The following is a 25,963-nucleotide window of genomic DNA, read 5'->3' as shown; positions in this document are numbered from 1 at the left end:
GGACTGGCGAGATGCTATCCCACACACGGCAGTTCGGACTTAGGGCTCTCGAGCCCACAGTCCTACCTGATGGGAAGATCAGTTCGCCAGTCCATCAGCTCCGACTGATCAGTCCACCGTCCTTGCTCGCACACGGCAGTTCCGACTGATAAGTCCGACATGGCAGTTCGGGCTGATCGTGTGTGTGCGCCTTAAGAAGAAGAAAAAGGTCGCATCGTGCAAAAATGGTAATAATATAAAAAAAAACAATCATATGATATGAACGAATTAAAAAAAATCCATGGCGTAGGTTTTGACGCCTTAAATATTTTCTTACGGAGACCAGAATGTCGAGAAATGGTGAATACAGCGTAGAGTTTAAAAAAAAAATCAAACAATTTTATTTTTAATAAGGGATAGAAACAATAAAATAAACAAATACGAAAAAAAAAAGTTTCGCTTTTTGGCTGTGAAATTATTAAACTCACATAAGAAAAACCTCTATAGTAACCAGATCTCAATCCGATGTTTTTTTTTTAATGATTTCCTTTTACAGTAGCAAATCAGAATGTTTAAATGAGTTTAAATAAGGTTAAAAATAAAATAAATTTATTTTCTAATATTTGGTTATTATGGCGGTTTTTCTTGAGCGACTTTAATAATTTAACAGCCAAGTGGTTTCATTTTTGTTTATTTTTCGGTTGTCAGTTTGAAATGACTGTATTTTATGGAAGTGACTGTGTTAAAAGACTGGAATTCTAGTTCATGCATTGTCAAACCATCGTTAGGCGCGGTAAACCACCATTCATGCAATGTTTCTGTGTGTTGCTGACGATGATGAGACAAAAAGTGACTTCAACTACACGCAACAGAGAGTCGTCTAAGTTTTCTTTGAATGATTCTTGTATTGTAGTTGTGTAGGAATGACAGGGCGAGAGAAAGCGAGAGAGAAAATGAGGAAAGAGAGAAACAAGAGAGAGCGAAAAAATGAGAGCGAAAAAGTGAGAGGGTAAAAAAAAGCGAAGAATAGAAGAATAGAGATAGTGTAAAGATGTGGAAAATAGAGTGGAAGAGAGCGAAAAATACACATAGCGTAAAGATGCGAAAAACAGAGTGGAAGCGAACGAAAAACCGAGAGAGTAAAGGAGAGAGCGAAACATAGACAGTGTAAAGATGGGAAAAAGAGAGTGGAAGAGAGCGAAACATAGAGATGGTGTAAGGCGTGAAAAAGAGAGTGAGAGAGAGAAGGAGGTTGAAGGTGGTTGAAGTGTTGTGAGCTGCCAAACATGTATAATAATTAATATTTTTTTTAATGCTAGTAACACGGGAAACAAGAGGCCTATGATTCAGAGCAGCTATGGCTCCATGGTAAGTAAACAGTATGTTAGTACAGGCGAACAACAGAGTGATTTCAGTGCAAATAAGATGATTCGGTAGTTTACTTGGACGGGGCAAATTGAGCGACCCCGGCAACGCAGTAGGAAAACAAAACGTTCTGGAAGCTTTTGTGTAACCACGGAAGGTTCTGTGTCAGACTCTGTAAACGAAAGTTTCCACAAGGAACAACTGGCCCGAGACGTAGCAGAAACAGATATATTGTGACTCACAAGCTGCAGGGGGGGGTTTTTTGGTTCAGGAACGTCAGTTAGCACGTAGAGTCCACGAGAGACACAGGGGACCACCCTGTACCAGTGATCTGTACTACGAGTTGTAAGACTGACTAAGACAAGAATTGTAATCATGCTGTAGAGTAACTTGTAAATCGAATGTAGCCAGTTGTATGCCTCATTCGTATTAAGTGAAATAAACAGCAAGAATATTTCTGTGAGCAGTAGTTAGGTAATTGCCTTTCACTCTCCTACCTACCCACTCAGCAGAAGAGGTATCCATTCCGCTCGGGGATACAACAGAAGGTGGTTGAAGGAGGTTCAAGGAGGTCGAGGAAGGTTGAAGGTGGTTGAAGGTGGTTGAAGGAGGTTGAAGGAGGTTGGAGGAGGTTGGAGGAGGTTGGAGGAGGTTGGAGGAGGTTGAAGGTGGTTGAAGGAGGTTGAAGGAGGTTGAAGGTGGTTGAAGGAGGTTTAAGGAAGTTGAGGAAGGTTGAAGGAGGTTGAAGGAGGTTGAAGGAGGTTGAAGGAGGTTGGAGGAGGTTGAAGGAGGTTGGAGGAGGTTGAAGTAGGTTGAAGGTGGTTGAAGGAGGTTGAAGGAGGTTGAAGGAGGTTGAAGGAGGTTGGAGGAGGTTGAAGGAGGTTGAAGGTGGTTGAAGGAGGTTTAAGGAAGTTGAGGAAGGTAGAAGGAGGTTGAAAGAGGTTGAAGGTGGTTGAAGGAGGTTGGAGGTGGTTGAAGGAGGTTGAAGGTGGTTGAAGGAGGTTTAAGGAGGTTGAGGAAGGTTGAAGGAGGTTGAGGAAGGTTGAAGGAGGTTGAAGGAGGTTGAGGGAGGTTGAAGGAGGTTGAAGGTGTTTGCAGGAGGTTGAAGGAGGTTGAAAAAGGTTGAGGGAGGTTGAAGGTGTTTGCAGGAGGTTGAAGGAGGTTGAAGGTGGTTGAAGGTGGTTGAAGGAGCGAGAAGGAGGGAGAGAGCTGCACTCACCCGGACATGCAGTCCCACTGCGAGGGCGAGCAGTCGAGGCCCGACAGGCGCACGTTCTCGTAGGGACTGCCGGGGCCCGCGGCGTCGGGCACGGGGATGGGAGGCAGCGGCGCCGCGCCGCCCGGCGTCTCGCAGTCGGCGTCCTGGCTGCCGCGCGACGACACCGACGTGCGCCGGTGGTCTGCGGCCCAACCAGTCCTCAGAGTCACTCACTACACCTCTCCAGCTTACATCCATTACAATATTAACACAACATATAGTCTTTAACTAGACTGAACACCAACATACACACATGCAAAGTTTGATCAAACTCCCGTTATTCACTTCAGTGGACGAGTAGACTGAAAGAATTTAAGTCCTCGCCTCACCTACCATGCTGTTTATTTCCCGTGATTTTCACATTTATATAAATGAATATTCCAAAAACGATTTAGCAAAAATTTCATAGTACGCAATACCTAGCTGAGAAACAGAAAAAAAACAAATTAAAAAACAAATGTGATTAAGAATGAGAGAGAGAGAAAGCAAAAGACGCCAATTAATGTTCAAAAATGAAATTTTGCATTAACAGTTTTTCAAACGCCATTATATTATAGCACTAGCTGCCCGACCCGGCTTCGCACGGCTATACTAATGGAAAAAAATTAAGCAATATCTCCCATTTACAGTAATGGTAAATAAGAAAAAAATTCAGTGAAAATTTATTACAATGCTGTATAATGTACCGGAGAGAAAATGAATAGCACCGATGGTTTCCCGACTCGTGCACGCAACGTACAACTGATGTACCCGTACTTCGCTACGGCAGTCTACAGGCAGATCACTCTTGCGCCGCTCATTATACATGCACCTCCTTGTGGGTACGCCACTGCCGCGCGATGCCCGTTGTCATGGAGACGCAGAAGGCATGAACAATGCAAAATCCTGTTCTCATGCAGACAAAGTACCCAGTGTTGCCTGGTTTTAACCACCCATGGGATCTAATTTTCGGGAAATGTCATCCTGCGTAACATAAGGTACATTACTGTGAAGTTTCAAGTCTGTAAAATATATATACTTGAAAAAAAGGGCAATTTTTGATATTTAAAGTACCCACCAAAATTTCAACGGTGATCAGGACTACACTAACAATGAAATAGTCGTTGCCATAGAGACGAATGAAGCATCAACAAAGCAACAGCCGTTGCCATGGTGATTTCCTACAAAAAAAAAACTGGAAATTTTGATATATTACGCCCCCGAAACTCCCCCTGGGATCATATTTCCGCAGAATCCTTTCATAGCGGATGCCTACGTCATAACATCTACCTGCATGCCAAATTTCATCCCGATCCGTCCAGTGGTTTGGGCTGTGCGTTGATAGATCACTATGTCAGTCAGTCACTTTTGAGTTATATATATATATATATATATATATATATATATATATATATATATATTGAAATTATTACAGACATTGTCATTACTAAAAGGACGACCGTCTCTTATTAGCTTCCCGCATTCCACTATCAATTTTAAAACTGAACGATACGAAATTTTTATGGGCTAAACAAATGTTTAAGTAAAGATAAAGTTTTCTAACTATGTCGAGGTCACCAAAGACGATAAGCGATGATGAAAGTGCGGATGTATTACAGGACAGATGGATGGGAGAAATTAAAGGACCTCCAAGAAAACCAACCGACTCACGGTGGTGTGTGCCAGGAATCCAACCCGTATCACCTCGCTAGGACGCCAGGGTATCTACTTAATACTTAAGGTCACACCGCTCGGATGTGGGAGTATGAACATTATTCGAGTCTGAAATTTTAATCCGACTGGAGTGGAGAACTTGCCAGGTGAATCGGGGAAATTAAAAAATACCCTAGCATTGGGTCCCGGCGATGAAGACCTCACCAGGGGGTTGGATCCCGAGGAATCAGGAACAGTTCAGGGAAGGCAGGAAGTTGGTAACAACTCACTGTCGATGATGTCGGTGATCTCCTGGGTGACGTGCTTGGGGAACTGGGCCAGCAGGTCGGCGACGGTGTTGCGGTGGACGTCGCGCGCGCCCAGATCGACGCCGGCGTCGAGCAGAGTGCGCACCACCTCCACCTTGCCGCAGAGCGCCGCCTCGTGCAGCGCCGTGCCGGCGGGCGTGCGCGCGTTCACCGCCAGCCCCGCCGTCAGCAGCACCTCCACCACCGCCCTGCGCGAGCACGTGCCTCCCTCAGTCCCCGGCTGCCATTCCTCCAACTCTTCACTACACCCCAGCTGGTCACATTCTTCCCTTACTCCCCAGCTGGTCATGGGACTCATCACACACCAGCAACACCTCCACCACCGCCCTGCGCGAGCACGTGCCTCCCTCAGTCCCCGGCTGCCGTTCCTCCAACTCTCCACTACACCCCAGCTGGTCACATGCCTCCCTTACTCCCCAGCTGGTCATGGGACTCATCACAGACCAGCAACACCTCCACCACCGCCCTGCGCGAGCACGTGCCTCCCTCAGTCCCCGGCTGCCATTCCTCCAACTCATCACTACACCCCAGCTGGTCACATTCTTCCCTTACTCCCCAGCTGGTCATGGGACTCATCACACACCAGCAACACCTCCACCACCACCCTGCGCGAGCACGTGCCTGCCTCACTCCCCGACTGCCGTTCTTCCAACTCTTCACTACACCCCAGCTGGTCACATTCTTCCCTTACTCCCCAGCTGGTCATGGGACTCATCACACACCAGCAACACCTCCACCACCGCCCTGCGCGAAAACGTGCCTCCCTCAGTCCCCGGCTGCCGTTCCTCCAACTCTCCACTACACCCCAGCTGGTCACATGCCTCCCTTACTCCCCATCTGGTCATGGGACTCATCACAGACCAGCAACACCTCCACCACCGCCCTGCGCGAGCACGTGCCTGCCTCAGTCCCCGGCTGCCGTTCCTCCAACTCTCCACTACACCCCAGCTGGTCACATGCCTCCCTTACTCCCCAGCTGGTCATGGGACTCATCACACACCAGCAGCACCTCCACCACCACCCTGCGCGAGCACGTGCCTGCCTCACTCCTCGACTGCCGTTCCTCCAACTCTTCACTACACCCCAGCTGGTCACATGCCTCCCTTACTCCCCAGCTGGTCACGTCGACGAGCAGTTCCTCCAACTCTTCATTCATTCAACCAACTACACCCCAGCTCGTCACATGCCTATCTTACTCTCCAACTGGTCACGTCGACGAGCAGTTCCTCCAACACTTCATTCAGTCAACCAACAACACCCCAGCTCGTCACATGCCTGCAGTACTTTCCAACTGGTCACGTCGACGAGCAGTTCCTCCAACTTTTCATTCAGTCAACCAACTACACCCCAGCTCGTCACATGCCTCCAGTACTCTCCAACTGGTCACGTCGACGAGCAGTTCCTCCAACTCTTCATTCAGTCAACCAACTACATCCCAGCTCGTCACATGCCTCTCTTACTCCCCAGCTGGTCACGTCGACGGGCAGTTCCTCCAACTTTTCATTCAGTCAACCAACTACACCCCAGCTCGTCACATGCCTCCAGTACTCTCCAACTGGTCACGTCGACGAGCTGTTCCTCCAACTATTCATTCAGTCAACCAACTACACCCCAGCTCGTCACATGCTTCCAGTACTCTCCAACTGGTCACGTCGACGAGCAGCTCCTCCAACTCTTCATTCAGTCAACCAACTACACCCCAGCTCGTCACATGCCTCCAGTACTCTCCAACTGGTCACGTCGACGAGCAGTTCCTCCAACTCTTCATTCAGTCAACCAACTACACCCCAGCTCGTCACATGCCTCCAGTACTCTCCAACTGGTCACGTCGACGAGCAGTTCCTCCAACTTTTCATTCAGTCAACCAACTACACCCCAGCTCGTCACATGCCTCTCTTACTCCCCAGCTGGTCACGTCGACGAGCAGTTCCTCCAACTCTTCATTCAGTCAACCAACTACACCCCAGCTCGTCACATGCCTCCAGTACTCTCCAACTGGTCACGTCGACGAGCAGTTCCTCCAACTTTTCATTCAGTCAACCAACTACACCCCAGCTCGTCACATGCCTCTCTTACTCCCCAGCTGGTCACGTCGACGGGCAGTTCCTCCAACTTTTCATTCAGTCAACCAACTACACCCCAGCTCGTCACATGCCTCCAGTACTCTCCAACTGGTCACGTCGACGAGCAGTTCCTCCAACTTTTCATTCAGTCAACCAACTACACCCCAGCTCGTCACATGCCTCCAGTACTCTCCAACTGGTCACGTCGACGAGCAGTTCCTCCAACTCTTCATTCAGTCAACCAACTACACCCCAGCTCGTCACATGCCTCCAGTACTCTCCAACTGGTCACGTCGACGAGCAGTTCCTCCAACTTTTCATTCAGTCAACCAACTACACCCCAGCTCGTCACATGCCTCTCTTACTCCCCAGCTGGTCACGTCGACGGGCAGTTCCTCCAACTTTTCATTCAGACAACCAACTACACCCCAGCTCGTCACATGCCTCCAGTACTCTCCAACTGGTCACGTCGACAAGCAGTTCCTCCAACTTTTCATTCAGTCAACCAACTACACCCCAGCTCGTCACATGCCTCCAGTACTCTCCAACTAGTCACGTCGACGAGCAGTTCCTCCAACTCTTCATTCAGTCAACCAACTACACCCCAGCTCGTCACATGCCTCCAGTACTCTCCAACTGGTCACGTCGACGAGCAGCTCCTCCAACTCTTCATTCAGTCAACCAACTACATCCCAGCTCGTCACATGCCTCTCTTACTCCCCAGCTGGTCACGTCGACGGGCAGTTCCTCCAACTTTTCATTCAGTCAACCAACTACACCCCAGCTCGTCACATGCCTCCAGTACTCTCCAACTGGTCACGTCGACGAGCAGTTCCTCCAACTCTTCATTCAGTCAACCAACTACACCCCAGCTCGTCACATGCCTCCAGTACTCTCCAACTGGTCACGTCGACGAGCAGTTCCTCCAACTTTTCATTCAGTCAACCAACTACACCCCAGCTCGTCACATGCCTCTCTTACTCCCCAGCTGGTCACGTCGACGGGAAGTTCCTCCAACTTTTCATTCAGTCAACCAACTACACCCCAGCTCGTCACATGCCTCCAGTACTCTCCAACTGGTCACGTCGACGAGCAGTTCCTCCAACTTTTCATTCAGTCAACCAACTACACCCCAGCTCGTCACATGCCTCCAGTACTCTCCAACTGGTCACGTCGACGAGCAGTTCCTCCAACTCTTCATTCAGTCAACCAACTACACCCCAGCTCGTCACATGCCTCCAGTACTCTCCAACTGGTCACGTCGACGAGCAGCTCCTCCAACTCTTCATTCAGTCAACCAACTACACCCCAGCTCGTCACATGCCTCCAGTACTCTCCAACTGGTCACGTCGACGAGCAGCTCCTCCAACTCTTCATTCAGTCAACCAACTACACCCCAGCTCGTCACATGCCTCCAGTACTCTCCAACTGGTCACGTCGACGAGCAGTTCCTCCAACTTTTCATTCAGTCAACCAACTACACCCCAGCGCGTCACATTCCTCCCTTACACCTCAACTAGTAATGGGACACTCATCACACACTAGCAACACCTCTAACTCTTCAAGAGCCATCCTTCAATCAAATAACTACACCCACAGCTCGTCAAATGCTATCCTTCAGTTGACAAGCAGCACCTCTTCTTCACATGTAATCCATCGATCAACTGACAACATCAACAGCTCGTCACATGATTTCCTGAAATCATGTAACAACCATACCTTCCTTCAATCGACAAGCAACCCCGCTCCCTTTTTCCTTCGTAAATCTGGTCATGAGACACACTTCAGTCGGGAAGAAACACCCCAGCAGGTCATGGGACACATTTAAGCCGGGAAGCAACACACTAACTGGTAATCGGGCACTCTTTAGTCGGGAAGCAACACCCTAGCTTGTCACATTCCATCCTTCAGTCGACAAGAAACACCCCAGCCTGTCATTGGACACATTTAAGCCGGAAAGCAACACACTAAATGGTAATGGGACACTCTTTAGTTGGAAAGCAACACACCAACTGGTAATGAGACACTCTTCAGTTGGGAGTCAACACCCCAGCTTGTCATATTCCATCATTTAGCCGACAAGCTTCCCATCTGCTGGTCATGGAACACTCTTCAGTCGGGAAGCAACACCCCAACTTGTCACATTCCATCCTTCAGTCAACAAGCAGCACTGAAATAAGCTACAATGAAATACGTAGCATCATAAATTTTCATACTCAAAGCTTATATTTTATGATTTACCATTCGTCCAACAAACAAATAGTTCTAAATGTGTTTCGAGTAGTAGGGAATGTGTAAGGGACAAAATATAAAAGTACAATTTTTTTGTATTTAAATTATTTGCGAGAATATTGATGCACTATTCAGTCGTGTTAGTAAAAGTGTACATGAGTTGCTAACTAAAAACTAATTAACTAACTTTGAGAATAACACGAGAACTACCAAACTGTAAATTAGGATTTACCATCCCAAATTTCGCGTTGATATGCAGACCAGTCTGTCTCATGTAACTAATGTGAAATCTGACAGTTATATCAAAAGTAAAAACAATGACACCCATTCCCCAAATCACATTTGCACAGCGACTCATTATAATTATTTACGAACACTGAAAATAAAATGAAGCAGTTCCCAAACTCTGTTGACAGAACAACGGAAGAAAGAAACGCAGACCATTTTGTACTACTTTTGAGAACCTTCAAATTCGAGAAAAGTTTTCTGACACGGACTATACCTATTCCTACAACATTCCCCGTGTTTCTTCTCCTTATCTACGATCTTGCATGCAGCGAAAACTGAGCTAACATCCTAGGAAGACACGGGCTGAACTGATCACGCCATCCTGATTTCCGTTTCTCGAGACCAATTTAGCTAATCTCCGGGATGGATCCATTAAGATAGATATCGTTCACATCCATTCCCAATTTCCTTTTACTGTGCCGTACTAGTTGTAGTTAAACGTCAGCTCACTAACAGCGCAGCAGACAGCTGTTTTTTTGGCAAGTAACCTGATACATAATTTACGATACAAATATTCAAGATTTGAGGGACTTTAGTGTTAATGACTTCATGTAAGTTTTTGGACATACGCCATTGCTTAGCACATGTATGTCTGTAGAAGAAAACTACAAAAAAACACAAATGACAAAAAAAACCAAATTAAGCAAAAATTGCCGTTGTCAGGATTTAACGCCACAAAATATTCCACAACAGGAATATGGTCAAAAAACAAAGAAAAAACAAAGAAAAATGGACTAACAGAACAAAAAAAACACAATTGATGACAGCACAAAAATACCGAACCCAAAAAAAAATTCAGCACAACAGTTGAAACGAGACAAAAACACAGCAAAACGAAAAGACGAAACAAACACAATAGTTTTCCAAATAATAAAAAAACAACAGAGAAACGAAAGAAAAAAACCACAAATGATGAGAGCACAAAAATATTGAACCCAAAAAAATTCAGCACAACAGTCAAAATGAGACAAAAACACGACCAAACGAAAAGACGAAACAAAACACAACAGTTTTCTAAAACAGAATCAAGCGACGTTTCGGGAACTGCTATCTGCTCCCGTCCTCAGGCAGAGACGCACATGGTACGGAAACACAGGTGCGACTGTTTAGTGTTAATGCCTGTACAGCACAATTACAAGTTTCAGATTTATATAAACCTGTAAATTTAGTTAGTGTCGAGGATTCATAATTTTATGTGTAATTTGCAATTGACGTATCCGCAGCTAAAACGCTTCCGCCACACCCAAATGCTCAGCGTCACAAGTGCAAGTGGAACAAACATGTCACGTGCCAGACATACATAAGCTCTCGAAAGCGATGCAAGGTCACCATTCCAACTAATTAATAAATTTTACAAACAGGTGCTTTTTTTTAATAATTAATTAAGATAATTTACCTTTTTTTTTATCAGTAAAACTCTACTAATGACTACCATTACTTTTTTTCTTCATTAAAGTGTTTTTTTAAGAAGCCTTTATTTTAAGACTTTATGATGATTTTTGTGAACAAAAATTCTGATTTTAACTCGTGTTTTTATCGTCTTTAAAATTTCATTTAGATACAGAGAAAATAAGAGTCGAGGATTAAAAAAAAAATGAGTGTTTGTAAAGTCGGTTTACGGACGATAGTTTAACGTAACGTCATAACAAAACATTGATGAAATGATTGCATACTTTTATGAATTAAATTTAATCATTTTTATTGAATTATCACTATTTTGTATGGATAAAAAGGAGTGAAATGAAATCTACAATTTAATTGATAAATTTTCTTTTATTTGCACTCATTAATTCAAATATGTTTATTACTTTAACGAAAAGATTATTTCAACTACAACTTTTATACATGTTTGCTATTTGACTTCTTCCAATCTGTGTTATTCTGTTAAGGATAGGACGATGATAAGAAATGTAGGAAACTAATGGGAGTGTTTCAAGTTTAATGTGCCTCGAAAAAGTCAAATCGATGGTTGTTCCAATCGAGTGGAAGAGAGATAGATGCGGCGCAAGCATACAATGAGTGTAACGGGACACAGCGTAACGGGACAATGCGCGTGCAGCCGGCGTTCATCGATTTATTAGATGTTGTCACGTCAAAATGAGTATTTGTTTACTTAATATTCGGCTCATCTCAATGGAAAGTCTGCCGACCCCTTGTCCTGGACGGCCGTGAAGAAGTTTCACTTCGGAAAACAGCCGACAACATTCGGAGGGCTGGCAGTGGGTGTGTTCGGCACAGGGCCACACGCGACCGTGGAATATTCTCTCTCTCTCTCTCTCTCTCTGTGCAGCGGAGCGCACACACGTCCCTTGTACACAGCGAGCGCCCACAAATCCCATTCGCAGCAAATAGCCTCAGATATGGGATCGCCAGATATATTCAATAAATGGCGGCAGAACGAAACGAAAGGGAGGGGGGGCCATCGGGTGCACATGGAGAGCGAGAGAGAGAGAGAGAGAGAGAGAGAGAGAGAGAGAGAGAGAGAGGTGGTTGGTTTAGCGACGGGAAACAGAAAAAAAAAAGGGTTTTTGAAGAGGAAAAAATGGGGGGGGGGGGGGGGGGAGGAGGGACGGTTGTACGTTCCATGCGCGGCGCGCGCGTATGTGCGTGTGTTTTGCGTTTTTCACAAAGTTTTGCGGGGAAATCAAAAAGCTCTGGTCCAATGAAGCGGGAGTATTTTTTTTTTCTTTCAGAGCGGTAATTTCGACACCAGGGTATGGGAATAACCCCCACCCCCCACCACCACCCCTTCCCTTCACCCGGGCGTGGTCACTGCCAACCCCCGTACTCGACACAAACGCGAAAAAATATATCGCCGCCCGGCTTTGTGGAGGCATTCGTCCAAAAGGAAGGAGTCGATGTTTCGGGCGCGGTAATAGGCTGTTGGACCAGGGCTGGTTCTCTCCGGGCAGGATGTGCGAAGCTGGGAAGCGGGTGGAGGGGGGTTGGCAGTACATGCGATACTGCCGCAGGTACGATACACTCCGCCCCCATGAGTGCAATCGCGGAAATATGGCGTCGCGTTGGGGGTATTCACCGGTTTTTTTTTTCGCGACGCCTGCGACCGAACACGAGAAAAAACTGTTGAACTATGCTGCACGTATTGTAGCACACGGTCGTACAAGACTATAGTTTTTTTTCTTTGAACTTCGAAGAGATATCGAAAATATTTTTGATGCACAACGATGTAATTTTTTATTGAAATCAAGCAGAAACAGTAACACATGTAGCAACTCTTATTTAAAGAACATTTCACTTGAAGCATATAATTCAAACAAAATAATAAAACTTAAGTGTCCGGCTGTGATTTTCGAATAATAATAAATTTAATATTTTTTATAATTAAAAATTTGCATACCAAAAACAAATATACTTTCTAAAATATGTTGTCTTTCTGTAAGAAATGATTTAACTCAAAAACTGCTGAAAATATTGTCTTAAAATTCACACACGTTTTAGGAAGTAACCTCAGGATTAATTTAGTCTATTTTTTATTGTGAAAACATATCACGCGATTCCCAAGATATGATGATAATCCCGTAAAGCTTACTTACTTACGTACTTAACCAAACTACCCATTTCATAATATTTAATTTCCCTTTAATTTATATTTTTCAATGACAGCTAGTATATCACAAGGGCTGACTTTTTAAAATAGGTATAGAATTGAGTAAACGTCCTGCTTTTCTACTTAGATAACACGTGCAAATTATTCTGTCCGCGTGAACAAAGCCGCAAGCACAGCTAATAACTAGGGGCATGCAGATTTCGCGAAAAGATTTCGAGACTAGCTGAAAGTTAAAACTCTGTAGCATAGTCTGTGTTTCGTGATTGGGTGAGTTTCTCCCAGATACATATCGATTGTAACAACACCAATCACAGTAATTCAGTGCGAAAGCAAACGCGTCCTGAATGGCTTGGTCAAATAAGGCAACGACTTCTCTCGCAGACGGACGCCAATCGCAAGGAAGAAACCACAGGTTTGTGTATACCTTGTTGCAGTCTAATAAGTGTTCAGATCTTTTCGCGAAAAATGCCTGCCCCTACTAATAACCAATTTTATTGCTGGACTGAGTGTTGATATAATGTGTAATTAAAATTACTCTTATACTTCCCAGTTCCTAACATGTACCGGCTGACTAGAAACCACACCGACCAAAATTCTGGGCTAAGCAAGAAAAAAAAAAACTAAGCAGCTTTTACAAAGCAATGTGAAGCTGTTGTGTGTACAAAGCTTCAGGCAATCGCACATTACAGGTATAGTTTAGCTTGTATACAGACGTGTGGGAACGGTAATCATGTTTATATTACTGCTAGTTAAAATCATAACAGCAGTTATCTAGCTAAAAATGTATCCTCAACGAACGTTTCAAATAACATATTGATCAGAACATTTGTCTGTTAAAATACGTACATTCGGTATTGTTAATGGACTGAAATTTATTTTACGAAACATTGGTTGCTAAATTATACAAAGTGTATGAGTTGTTGATAACACGTATACTACCAAAAGAAAGCAAATTATAGTCATCATAAGGTGGTAATAATAAGATCTCTAATGATGTGAATTCTCAATCAGGTGATGTTCGTAGATCTGAATATATTGTGCGAAAGTTGAATTAGGAAAGCGAATGAATATGAATTGCATAAAAAGTCCAACTTACCGAAAGCATAACGCTGCCTGTTCTCAAAGTAAAAAGAAATAATTAAAGGATAGTAGTCAGTATTATATTTAGATAAATTGTTAACATGAAATATACATTTAAATCAATTATATTTTAATTTCTTGTTATTATAATGTCAAAATTTATCACCAGGTAATATCAATTATTGAATTGAAAACAAAAATAATTCAATATGTAAAATTTTGTATAGAAAATTATACGGTTACATCCTATAATAAGATTTTTACCTAAATGATTAGCAATCCCACCAACAATATCTACTTAATATAACTCTTACACTGACTGACAGGCAACTAACAGCTTAAAACCGATGGGTCTAGAAATTTTGTATAGGAGTTCCTTCTACAACATACCTAGGTAAGCACTAACAAAGGATTTTTTGAAAATTCATCCTCTAAGGGGATTAAAAAGGGGATGAAAGTTTGACGGAAATTGTCATTATTGAAGTTAGAAATATGGAAACTTGTGTTTAGGCTTCTATGTATAAATAACAGCCAGTTATATCAGTGTTCATGGTAATACATCAAAAATGAGGGTTAAATACTTTCCCATTGGGACACGGCTATTCATAATTTCGTAAATTATTATTAACAGGATTAACAGTAATCATAACATTATTTACCATCCTTACTAATATTGTAAACGCAAAAATGGTTTTGTCTGTTTTCCGTCTTTCACGCAGCAAAGGAGCAAAGGACAGACATGATACATTGAATATGGATAGTTTATGGGACGGAGAGTGACACAGACTATATTTAATAATGAAATTTCATTCATAAAGGATTGCAAAAGGGGTAAATTTAGTTTTATAATAGAAAATCGTACGAGACAGGTCATAGACACACAAACGGAGAGTTTTGGTCATTTCTGCATGTCCGCAACAAGGTCTGGCAACTTCCTACCACCCTTCTCCTTGGCGAAACCCATCCGCTTAGTAAATCTCGTGGCTGCTAGCGAACTGAAGGCGTTAATAACAGTTTAGTTTAGAACTTCCGTCAATAGATGGCGCTGCCTTGAATTTGTAACGCGTTTATCGTTTGGTGCGTCCGTCACGTCTTGCCAAGGGGTTACCTGCCTCCACTCAATGAAGATGAAGATCGGCGTCCCGGTTTTGCTGATGCGTAGACTGTATGCACCGAGATCGTGCAATCAATGGGACTTTAAGATCAAAGTTTCCCGTTTTCCAAGTGTATGTCCTGAAGACCCCGCCGCCTCTTAGAACGGGAGTGACAAGTAACGCCCGTCCCTCCCCCTACAAGTACACGGACCCTCCATTAGCGGGTCTCCTTCTGGGCCGCCCGGTTCAGAGCGCCTTACTGTCTGGATTACGTGAAGTGGCGTAGCTAGGACGTCATTGTTCTCGCGGCTTCGAGTGTTGAGGTGGCCACCTGGCCGGGTGTTACCGCGCCATTTACAAACCGTTCGAGATTTATCACACGTGTCTGATTACGAATAGCATTTGAAGAGCCACTTCACTTAGCTAGTCAAGTTTTCATTCCATGCTTCTATCTTTACTTTTTTTTTTTTTGGACAGGGAAAAGACTGAAATCATTTTTTACGGACATTTTAGGTGCGAAGAATTCTATACTCAGTAATTAAAATAGTGAAGGTAACGGGGGGGAAGTTATTAATACTCCACCATAAAACTATAGGGTTGCCGCTTGAAGTCCCACAGAGGATCGTAGAGGCGAAGCGGCGTGTGATGCGCTAGCCAGTGTAGCCCTTAGCGCCCCTCGCGCCCAGCGAGGCTGGGCCTTTTAAGACGGAGGACTCTGATGACGCTACACTTCGAAGTGCTTTCCGAGGAGGGGCTGAGAGGTGTATGAACGGGACGGATGACTAGAGACCGGGAAAATTCGCGAATTCATTCCGCGATAGGCTAAAATACAAACAGTTATACCTCAGTGCTGCATCTGCTATTGGCTCACAACTCACCTGGATGACTCTGGGCCAATGAGAAACACCCAACCAACGCTTTATCGAATCACAGGCTGCTACGTTGGGGCGTCTCACAAGACAGCAGCCGATGGGTGGGTGACATTTGACCGAGTGTACGTCGAACTATGGAGTTCATGCTACAGATCATTGAACCCGCGAATTTTTCCGGTCCCTACAGATGACACGCGAGACCAATGAGTGACAGAGGCCGGTGAAAGTAGTGAAGTGAAGAGGGTGAGTGACTCCTTGAAACCGGGTGACGAGCGGGCTCTGTATCCGAAAATCGGAGCATCGGGGAAGAAGCGTCCAGGAGAGTGTTGTATGCGCGGCGGACGAGTGACTAGTGCACATCAGTGTGCTGAGACAAGACGGAAGAACACAGAAGGCAGGATATGCAGGACAATGCCTGGGATTTGATTTCAAGGGAATGCTACCAAACTGAGTTGATTTTATTCTGAAACCATCTATAAATTGGGCTTCATCATCCACACGCAACTGCGTTATCAAATGATGAAATTATTTAAATTCTTTTCACTTGTGTTAAACTTTTTGAATGCTTTCTTTTTTACGATCACATACTGTGAGAGATAGAATAAAATAATAATCGTTGGAATGATCACTCGAAACCCACGGCATGCGTCTCTCCGACATCGCGAACTAGAATTATGTGAATGGCCACCTGGCGCAGCGAACATAGCATATTATAGCAAACAAAGCGATCATCGCGAACATAGCCTAGCTTTCTGTTTGGCATCACCTTTACAGGAAGCAATGATATCTGATTTTAGCACCCGTGGTTTCATCATCTTCCACATACTAACTCCGAATGAGTTGTGTCAATAAGTGTAAGATTAAAAAAAAGGTAAATTCTAAAGTTGCTGCAAATGATGGCTAAAGTAGACTGCTCAAGGTTTTCTTAAGATCAACATTCCACATCGATCAGATAATGGAGTAGATTGTGAATCTATCCCGCATGTCAATAAACTGGCGAAAATCCCCCTTCAATGCAGATCAGACTGAAGGGAAGAATCATTAAATGGTCAGGAACTTTGCGTTTTCAATCACATTGACGTGGAGAAAAGTCTACAATTTGGAATTACGATAAAATGGAATAAATTCTACATTTTGGAATCAGGTTGAATTGGAGGAAACCCTACTTTTTTTTTTTTTTTTAAACGAAATAAAGTGGAGGAAATTCTACATTGATGAATTACGATGAAGTGGAGGATATCGTAATCAAGTTGAATTAAGGAAACGCTACATTTTTGGAATCACGATAAGGTGGAGGAAATTCTATATTTTTTAATTACAGTGATATGGAGGAAATTTTATTATAATAAGTGGTTATTTAACACTTTTGAGAAATTGAGACAATTTTTTTCATTTCAATCCAAGAACTTACAAAAAGCATGGGCACAAGTGGTATTAAGTTTTGAATAAAATGTTCATATGTGACCTATGTCGTTAAAACTCGTTTTTTTAGGTTATCATTTGTAAATTAAAAAAAAAATCCTTTCGGCACAGCCAACAGGCCTAGGTTGATTTCGAAGTACCTATTTCTTCTGAGAATATTTGGGAACATTTTAATAACTTATTATTGCGTACATAACACCATATATATTCGCCAATAATCAAAAAATCGATTTACCATTTTCTCATATTCAATGAATCGAAAATACTTTGAAGGTTTTTAACTAAATGCATCCAGCATTTAATGTCTTGAAGAATTCCATATTATGACCACTCAGGTAGTTATGCAATTGTTTTTTGATGTTCAAAAACTATTTCTTCATCCCTTGCACTTATACGTGGACATATAAATTTATATTGGAGCAATGTTTAAAGTCACATTAAGATGGTTATTAATAAATTTCGACAAATATAAAACTAAGAAAGTTCTGACTTTTTTTTAAATTTCATCCCCTGTTTTTACGGTGATAGTTCGCTTCATCAAAAAATGTTTCAGCCAAAGGTTTTAGATAAAGTTTAGGAATTTTCGATAGCAAAATTAATTTTAAAAAAAGTAATGACATTTTGTCTTTCTACCCTTGTTATTTCCACCCCTCGTCAGTAATGGGTTGTGTGGTCAAAAATTGTTTCGGGCAAAAGTTTTAGGTAAAATTAAAATATTTACAAACAATTTAAACGGATTTGATAGTGTACCTACTAAGGGAGTTATGATTTTTTTTAATTCTACCCTTTATTTTTTCAAACCCTTTCAGTAATGGTCGTATCATCATTTATTTCAGAAAAAAGTTTCAATAACAATTATAAGATTAATACATAATTTACTTGAATTCGATTATGTGCCTACGAACGGAGGTATAAATTTTTGTCCTCCAATCCTTGTTTTTTCCAACCCTTGCAGTTATGGTTGGTGTGTATCAAAAACTTATTCGGACAAAAGATTTTGGTATTACTCCACTAAATATAATACGTTCAAACGTAAGCGATACCTTCCATATTATGGAATTATAGCGATTTTTTTTTTGCTTTAAAAAAAAACTTCCCCATTTCTACCACTTTGGTCGGATATTGCCCATTAACGAACTCGACCGAGGTTTCTCACAATTAGATTTTATGTATCAGTTTGGACGTGATTGTTTAAAAACTGCGACAGTAACTTGTCCACATAATTGTGATATATATATATATATATATATATATAAACTTTTGAGTTAACTATGATTTTGAGGTCTATGGACCAAAGAACGAAAACCTACGTAAAGATTTTCCGAAAGTCACATCATGGTTACGGCTACAATAGATAAAATTTCTTTGAAATCTACCTAAAAAAAAATAACTGTTTTCCATGAAGTCTAGAAACCTGTTATTCTCAGGGTTTTGGGAAAACAGAAAAGGCTACATACGTACAGTTAATTGTATAAAACGCTATTTCGTGCTCAAAATTAGTGCATATATTGAAATATAAATTGGAATTTCAGATTCTCAAAACCACTAACAGTTATTGACGTGACGAAACCATCTGTAAACGATGAACTGTGCATAAATGACTGATTCAAGTAAAATGCCAAAATCACAGAAGCCAAACATGTTAGGAAACCAAAGGCGTATCCAGGATGATTGTCAGGGGCGAGCCAAACATAAATTTTCTAATACAATTTCAGTACATTTAGAATTGAAATATTTAGTACATTTTCTTTCTGTGGTTGAACAGGTCCTATTAGCTATGGCACTGCAGTAAAATAATTATAAATTAGTAAATTTGTAAAAATATGATCAGGAATTAGAAGAAAAATCGGTCGCTACACCCCCCTTCCCTTTTCAGGATTCGCAACGTGACCCCGCCAGAGATCGCACGAGAGAGATTGAGAGGTTCGGCGCCGGCAAGTCACAAAAAGGTTGAAAAGCGAATGCGTCGAACTTGAAGGTAGCAAGGTCACGCGGGAAAGTAGCAGAAAGGTTGAGTGGGGTTTGGCGGGTTGTAAAAGGGGGGAAAGGAGAATAGAGAGAGGGGCGGGGGAGTGGAGGGGGGGGGGGGGTCACCGTGGCCCAGTTCGCCGCCGCTAACGAGCCGTGTTTCAAATTAACGGCGGCCAAATGACCTGGGGGGTACCGCCGGAGCTGCACGCGTCGCTTCACCTGCCCAGGGGGATTCCTCGCTGGACTCTGTGTCCCCCCTCAACCCCCCCGGGCCTGAACAACTGGCCGCCGTATTCACAGCGCCGTAAACACGCGCGCATTGGCGTAAGGCGCGGGGAGCTCATCACCGACCGACGAAGCGTGGCTAACGCGAGCGGCGCGGGCAGATTGAACCGCGGACGAAGAGGAGAAGGCTTGCGGGGGGTGGAGCCATGCGCGGGGCCCGCAAAGGAGAGGCAGGCGTCAGGCGGGTGACCGGTGGTTGGGGGGGGGGGGGGGCGATGCTGTGAACGAGCCATTGGTCAAGTGAGGGATCGGGGGGCCCCCGATCATAATCCCCGCGTGGCGAACATAAGCCCCCGCCAGCACGCACGCATTTATGATCAGCGCCGGGATTAATTCGTTTCGCCCTGGCGCTCCGCTACTTTCCCTGCTGTTAAAATACGTCCGAAAGGGCCCCACGTTCCGAAAAACTTCTGAATTCTCGCCTCGAATCCAACACGTTATAAAAAAAAAATAAATGAACAAGCAATCCCTTGAAAAGGGATGAAATCCGGCTAATAGTCGGGCGGTCAATTTAACACTTTCGTGTGATGGGGAAAAAAAAAAAAAAATCACTTGCGCTTTACATTGGCTGATTATTTGAAAGCGACGGTGTTGCGTTGTATGCGAAATTATCTCCAATGGTAGATCGTTGGGGAAACACTGATTAGAAATTTTTTTTTAATGATGCAAAACAGCCACGCAAATAACAATGCAAAAAAAAAAATAACAGTGAAACCATTACGCTTTCATTACAACACACCCTCACCAGCGAATTAATAACGCTACAACAAATGGCTTCGTGTTAAATATGCAATTTTTTTTGGTACAACGCCATAATTTATCGTAAAACAAAAATAACAACTTTATAATCCACACACAATAAATCTTCGGCAACGAAGAGGTACTGAAAATTAAAATAAATAAAAAATAAATAAATATAATTTTACTGCAGGGGAACACAGTAAAATATTACTTTGTTTGAATTAAACCGTCCATGTTTTTAAGGAAAGCTTGTGATGTTCACACGGTACGCTTATGCATCGGTACTGACTGAGACAGACAGTACCTTGTGTTGAATTATCAGGGAACTTCCTGTATGACAGACCAGCATATGATACCCGGCCTTGCATGGGAAATTTTAAACAGTGAAAGGTTTCTTTTAAAAATCACTATAGCAAATGTAATCAGGTTATGTTCCACTATATATTTCGTATTTGAAATTTCTCTCCAATAATGATAAAGAAAAAAATTCTAGGCGATATAAGCCATACCAAAGCCAGGGTTGGCTAGCAAACATGTGATTGAAAAATTCCCCGCATTTTCCATGTTTGGAAAAAAAAAAAATTCCCTGGCCACTGATACTTGTCGCAAATAATTAGGGGAAAGTCCTCTAGAACCGGACGGCCTCTAGCATCGGACACATAAAAGTTCACGAAAATCCCGCTAGGTATCAACATAATGCAGGGTGCGTCTTAAAGGTTCCTTCCAGTACACAAATGTTCCGGCAGAGTGTATTAGTTCTTCGAGCTGTGACCACACTGTGAGCGTTTTTGTGAATATCATTGTTTATGTTTCTACCCTAGTTAAGATTTGAAAGTGAACTACCCGGAATTAGTTGAATGGATTGTGTCTAAACTGTGTTCAGGTAACTATTATATTCTGAATAACATATTCATTGATTTTTAGTGGAAATCTAACAGTATTTATCTAATGGCAAGAATTAATTTGGTCGCATGCGGATCCGGTAGCACCGGACACTTAATGTCCTCTAGTATCGGACACATAATTAGCCAACAGGCCCTTTGTCCTGTAGTACCGGACACATACATAGGTACTCTATTTGCTGTATTAAGACAAACAAATATAAGTGTTCTGTTTTCAAACACATATGTAACTGTTTTAAGGCTTGTTTACAAATTCCTGATTATTTTTTAATAATGAGATTTGTGTTTAGTATGAATTAGCAACAATTTGCATGATTTACAAATGTTGGTTATGAGAGTGTCTCTAATTGTTTTGAAAAGTAGTTTACGTTACTTATTTTTGTTATTGAGTTTATAATTGTTACTTAAAGGAGTGGTACAATCTAATTATGAATGTATTAAAATTTAACATGCGTGTTGAAGACGTTACTAATAATATAAAAATTATAGCATTTATTTTTACTGTAGCTAGTAAGAGAAACCACGTGCTAATTTTACACGGTTCTTTAATGTGTTCAGACATGAAATAGGTTTTCTGTTTGCAGATTATATAAATTTCAAGCATGTCGAAAGAAAAAAATGATGCGAAAAGAAGAGGCAAATGGTCCGAAGCCGATATGAAGCTGGCTATAAACAATGTGTTGGCTAATAGTTTAAGTGTATGAGATGCTGCAATAACTTTTAGTGTTCCAAAGAGCACTTTACAGGACAGATAAATGCGAATTAAAAGTGAGGGGAAATTCAGATCTCACCAAAATTATTCCGGTTTGAGAAGACATTTTCAGATAGTTACGAGGAACAATTAATCTCTCACATCAAACAGTTAGATGATATGTTTATGCCTCTCAACAGAAAAGAGTTCCTGAAGCTAGCGTATGATTTGGCTGTTGCTTTGAATCTGCCCCATAGGTTCAATAAAGAGAAAAAAAACTTGCAAAGAAAAACTTCTACTACGATTTCATGAAGAGGCATCCAGAATTGTCATTTAGAACTGCAGAATCTACCAGCATAATGCGAGCAGTGGGTTTTAATAAGCCTCAAGTTACTATATTTTATGACAAACTAGGTCAATTTTTCGATAAATATTCTTTCCCACCTTCCCGTATTTATAATGCGGATGAGACGGGAATATCTTCTGTCCATGAAAACAGCAAAGTGATTTCAGTGAAAGGAAAAATACAAGTTGGGAAACTAACTTCTGGGGAGAGAGGTAGAAGCGTAACATTAGTGTTCTGCATGAGTGCTACGGGGCACTTCATTCCACCTATGTTTATCTTTCCTCGACAAAAAATGAATCAAAGGCTTGTGATTGGTGCTCCTGGTGAGAGCTTCGGAGTCGCTCAGCCAAATGGCTGGATGAATGCAGCACATTTTTTAGCATGGTTAAAACACTTTTCTAAGCACGCACATCCAACGGAGCAAAGTCCCACACTTCTCGTCCTCGACGGCCACTGCAGTCATAAGGAACTGGACGTCATTGTATATGCTAGATCGCAGCATATCCACATGCTATCAACACCTCCCCACACTACTCATAGGCTGCAACCTCTCGACAGGTCATTCATGAAACCTTTTAAAGGGGCGTACGCAGAAGCATGTTCCGCATGGATGAGAAAGAATCCTGGACTGCGTATTAATGAATACGACATTGCAGAGTTGGCAAGTCTGCCTACACCAAGGTCTGTCATCTTAAGATCGCTCTGAAAGGATTCTCGTGCACAGGCATCCATCCATTCAACTCGGGTGTATTTTCAGATTTGGATTTCCTTCCTTCCAAAATGACAGAAGTGAAAAATCCATCAACCAGCCAAGAAAATGGAATGTATGCCACACAGTCCAGTTCAGCACCATCCAACGTGGAACCAACTCCAGGTTCAAGTGGATTAGTCAACCCTTTGACTATTTTAGAAAAACTCTCACCTCTCCCAGATGCCAGCAAACGCAGGATTCAAAGTAGGAAAAGGAAGACGCAGAGAAGTGAAATTCTTACATCAACTCCATTTAAAGAAGCCCTGCAGGCTAAGCACAATGACACAGTTGAGAAGGAAACAAAGTGTCTGAAGTACAAGAAATCATTCAAATTCGATGCCTTTGCAACATCATCACAGTAAAGTGTACAGGAAACCATCTGCATATTATGTGGGGAAAGATTTGAAGAAGATTGGATCCAATGCTGTGTGTGTAAAGAATGGGCCCATGAAAACTGTGCAAGTGTTGAAGGACCACCATTATTTTAAAAATTTGACAGATGTGATAAACTTAAGAACATCGTCTAATATTCTTTTGGGGGTATATTTTTATTCTGTATATTCTGCGAAATCAAGAAATATTCTATTGACTTATGACACCATTTTTTTATATTTATACACTCTTATTCTAAATTTGAATGACGTCGTGCAGTTTTGAAAACGTTTTTACATTAAAACAGCTAATTTAATAACTTTATACTGCTTAAAAAGCTCTAGCATAATATTTATATGTATCCCCGAGATTTCGAAACACATTCAATGTATAATGATCCTGTATATATAAAGTACTTAAATTATGTACACAAATTTTTGACAAGTTTTTTAACTGTCCGATACTACCCGCCAATCTCGAGAAATAAGAAAATAACTCAATAATTTTAACTCAGTATTTTCACTAATTGCATTAGAGTTTTTGTTTATTGAATGAGTAATATTATTAAATATTTGTTCGAAGATATCTGGCATATAATACTTTATTTAAACACCTGTTAATTGAATTACTATAAACGAAAAATGTTAACTGTCCGGGGCTAGAGGACTTTCCCCTACCAAAAATTCCAATTCAAAATCGCGAATCGTAGGCATACATACCACCACAATTCGCGATTGTAACAATTGTTTTAGCGCACTAATGTTGATAACAGTGAAGTCAATTCGCGTGGTCGTAGTGCTGATATACTTACGATCAAAAGGAAATGGCAGAAAAAATTAACTGATCAAAAATTAGATACAGGTTGGAAAGGGGAAAGAAACAGGATGTGTAAAAAAAAAGGGGGGGGGGGGGGGAGAACTTAGTTCATCTTAGTAACCTCATAATTAAAAAAAAATTCCTGAATAACTACGAAATTCTCTGACTTACCTGTTACTGAAAATCCCATCAATTTTCCCGGTTGTAAATAATCCCTAACACTTCCTGTTGCTGACAATTCCGTAAATTTTAACTATGTTAAAAGTCCCTGACCTTTATCTGTTGCTGAAAACCACCTGAAATTTCCCAGTTGCTGAAAATCACCCGACTTTCCTATTGCTGAAAATCCCTTGACGTTACCCTATTACTAAAGATTCCCTGATTTTTCCATATTGCTGAAAATCACGTCTTTTCCCTGTTCCTAAAAGTCCCCTGACTCTTCCCTGTTGCTGAAAGTCGCCTGATGTTTCCCTGTTGCTAAAAGTCATTTGAATTTTCCTTCTGCTGAAAGTCCCCTGAAGTTTCCCTGTTGATAAACATACCCTTAATTTTCCCTGTTGCAGAAAGTACTCTAACTTTTCCCAGTTGCTGAAAGTCCCGTTACGTTTCCCTATTGCTAAAAGTCCCCCTACATTTCCCTGTTACTAAAATTCCCTGACTTTTTTTCTGTTGCCTCAAGTCCCATGAATTTTTCCTGTTGCTTAAAATCCTCTGACTTTTCCTGTTGCCAAAAGTCCCACGATGTTTTCCGGTTTCTTAAAATCCGCTGAATTTTCCCGGTTGCAGAAATTACCGTGACTTTTCAATGTTTCTGCACATCCCGACTTTTCCTTATTGCTGAAAATCCCGTGACGTTTTCCCGTTGCTAAAAAAAACCCTAACTATATATGTTTCTGAAAATACCCCAACTTTTCAATGTTGCTGAAAATCTCGACTTTTCTTTGTTGCTGTAAATCCCCTGTCTTTTTCCTGTTGCTTAAAAACCCCTGACGTTCTCCTGTTGCTGAAAGTCCCCTGACTTTTTCCTGTTGCTTAAAATCCCCTATGTTTCCCCTGTTGCTAAAAGTCACCTGACGTTTTCCTGTAGCTTAAAATCCACTGACTTTGATAGGTTTTCCCTGTTGCTAGCCCTCCTGAGTGCAGTCATTCAGTTCTGCACTTTCACCCTTCCGAACGGTAGTCAGGGATGCTTAAAGCACATGAATAAATAAGCTCGATGATGCTAAAAATATAATTTTGTGATAAAAGGATTACCATTTTAAAATAATAATTTTAAGGAGTTTCTGATAGCCACATAATTATCTTTAAATTTTATGCCATGTCTGATTAATCATTATTTTATTAAAGAAAGGTAAACATTACATTTCAAACTAAGTTTCTTTCAGATATTTACCCTCCCGAAAAAAATAAGTTCATATGTAGCGGGGAAAAAAGAGGTTCAAAATTATTTTAGATTATAGAATGATACCAACATGACATAAATATAAAAGCTTGAAACTAAAAAGTTATCTTCTTTTTTTTTCAATTCTATTGGGGCTTAATGTTTCCGTCGGCGAGTCTCTGGAAACGGCAGATAAGAGATGCTGGGAAACCAATCAGCAATGCCCTACAAGGATGGCATCTCAACATTTTCCTGGAGAGATCTCGCAGTACGAGTCCCAAGGTCTGACCACTGCGGTCGAACCCGGACGTCCCAAGAGTATGAAACGCAGTGGGACGTTGAAGATAGTCGGTGGAGTTTTTTTATCGAGGTAGGCTACTAATTCCGTACATGCTCAACTTTCAAATCATCCCTCATCATCTCTAATGATCTCAAAGTTGACGAAACAACAAACCCATTGGTTAATTCATAATTCTTTAATTATTCTTCATGAATTCCGTCATGCTTCATTCGACCTTAAATCTT

The 25,963-nt window shown here is 41.9% G+C and overlaps 1 protein-coding gene across 1 annotated transcript in view; it reads right to left on the bottom strand.

Moving 5' to 3' along the window:
• LOC134539392 (ankyrin repeat and sterile alpha motif domain-containing protein 1B) overlaps positions 1-25,963 on the bottom strand; it is a 372,811-nt gene that overhangs the window by 226,502 nt on the left and 120,346 nt on the right. Inside the window, exons 6-7 of the mRNA XM_063381388.1 lie at positions 4,525-4,751; positions 2,564-2,744 (exon numbers count right to left, since the gene is read on the bottom strand). Of these exons, the coding sequence (XP_063237458.1) occupies positions 2,564-2,744; positions 4,525-4,751 (408 nt within the window). The remainder of the gene's footprint in view (positions 1-2,563; positions 2,745-4,524; positions 4,752-25,963) is intronic.

The sequence above is a fragment of the Bacillus rossius genome, chromosome 15 (genome assembly GCF_032445375.1).
Source record: "Bacillus rossius redtenbacheri isolate Brsri chromosome 15, Brsri_v3, whole genome shotgun sequence".
In the NCBI taxonomy this organism is placed as follows: domain Eukaryota; kingdom Metazoa; phylum Arthropoda; class Insecta; order Phasmatodea; family Bacillidae; genus Bacillus; species Bacillus rossius.
The sequence above is the reverse complement of the archived record's forward strand: the minus strand, read 5'-3'. Positions and strand labels throughout refer to the sequence as shown.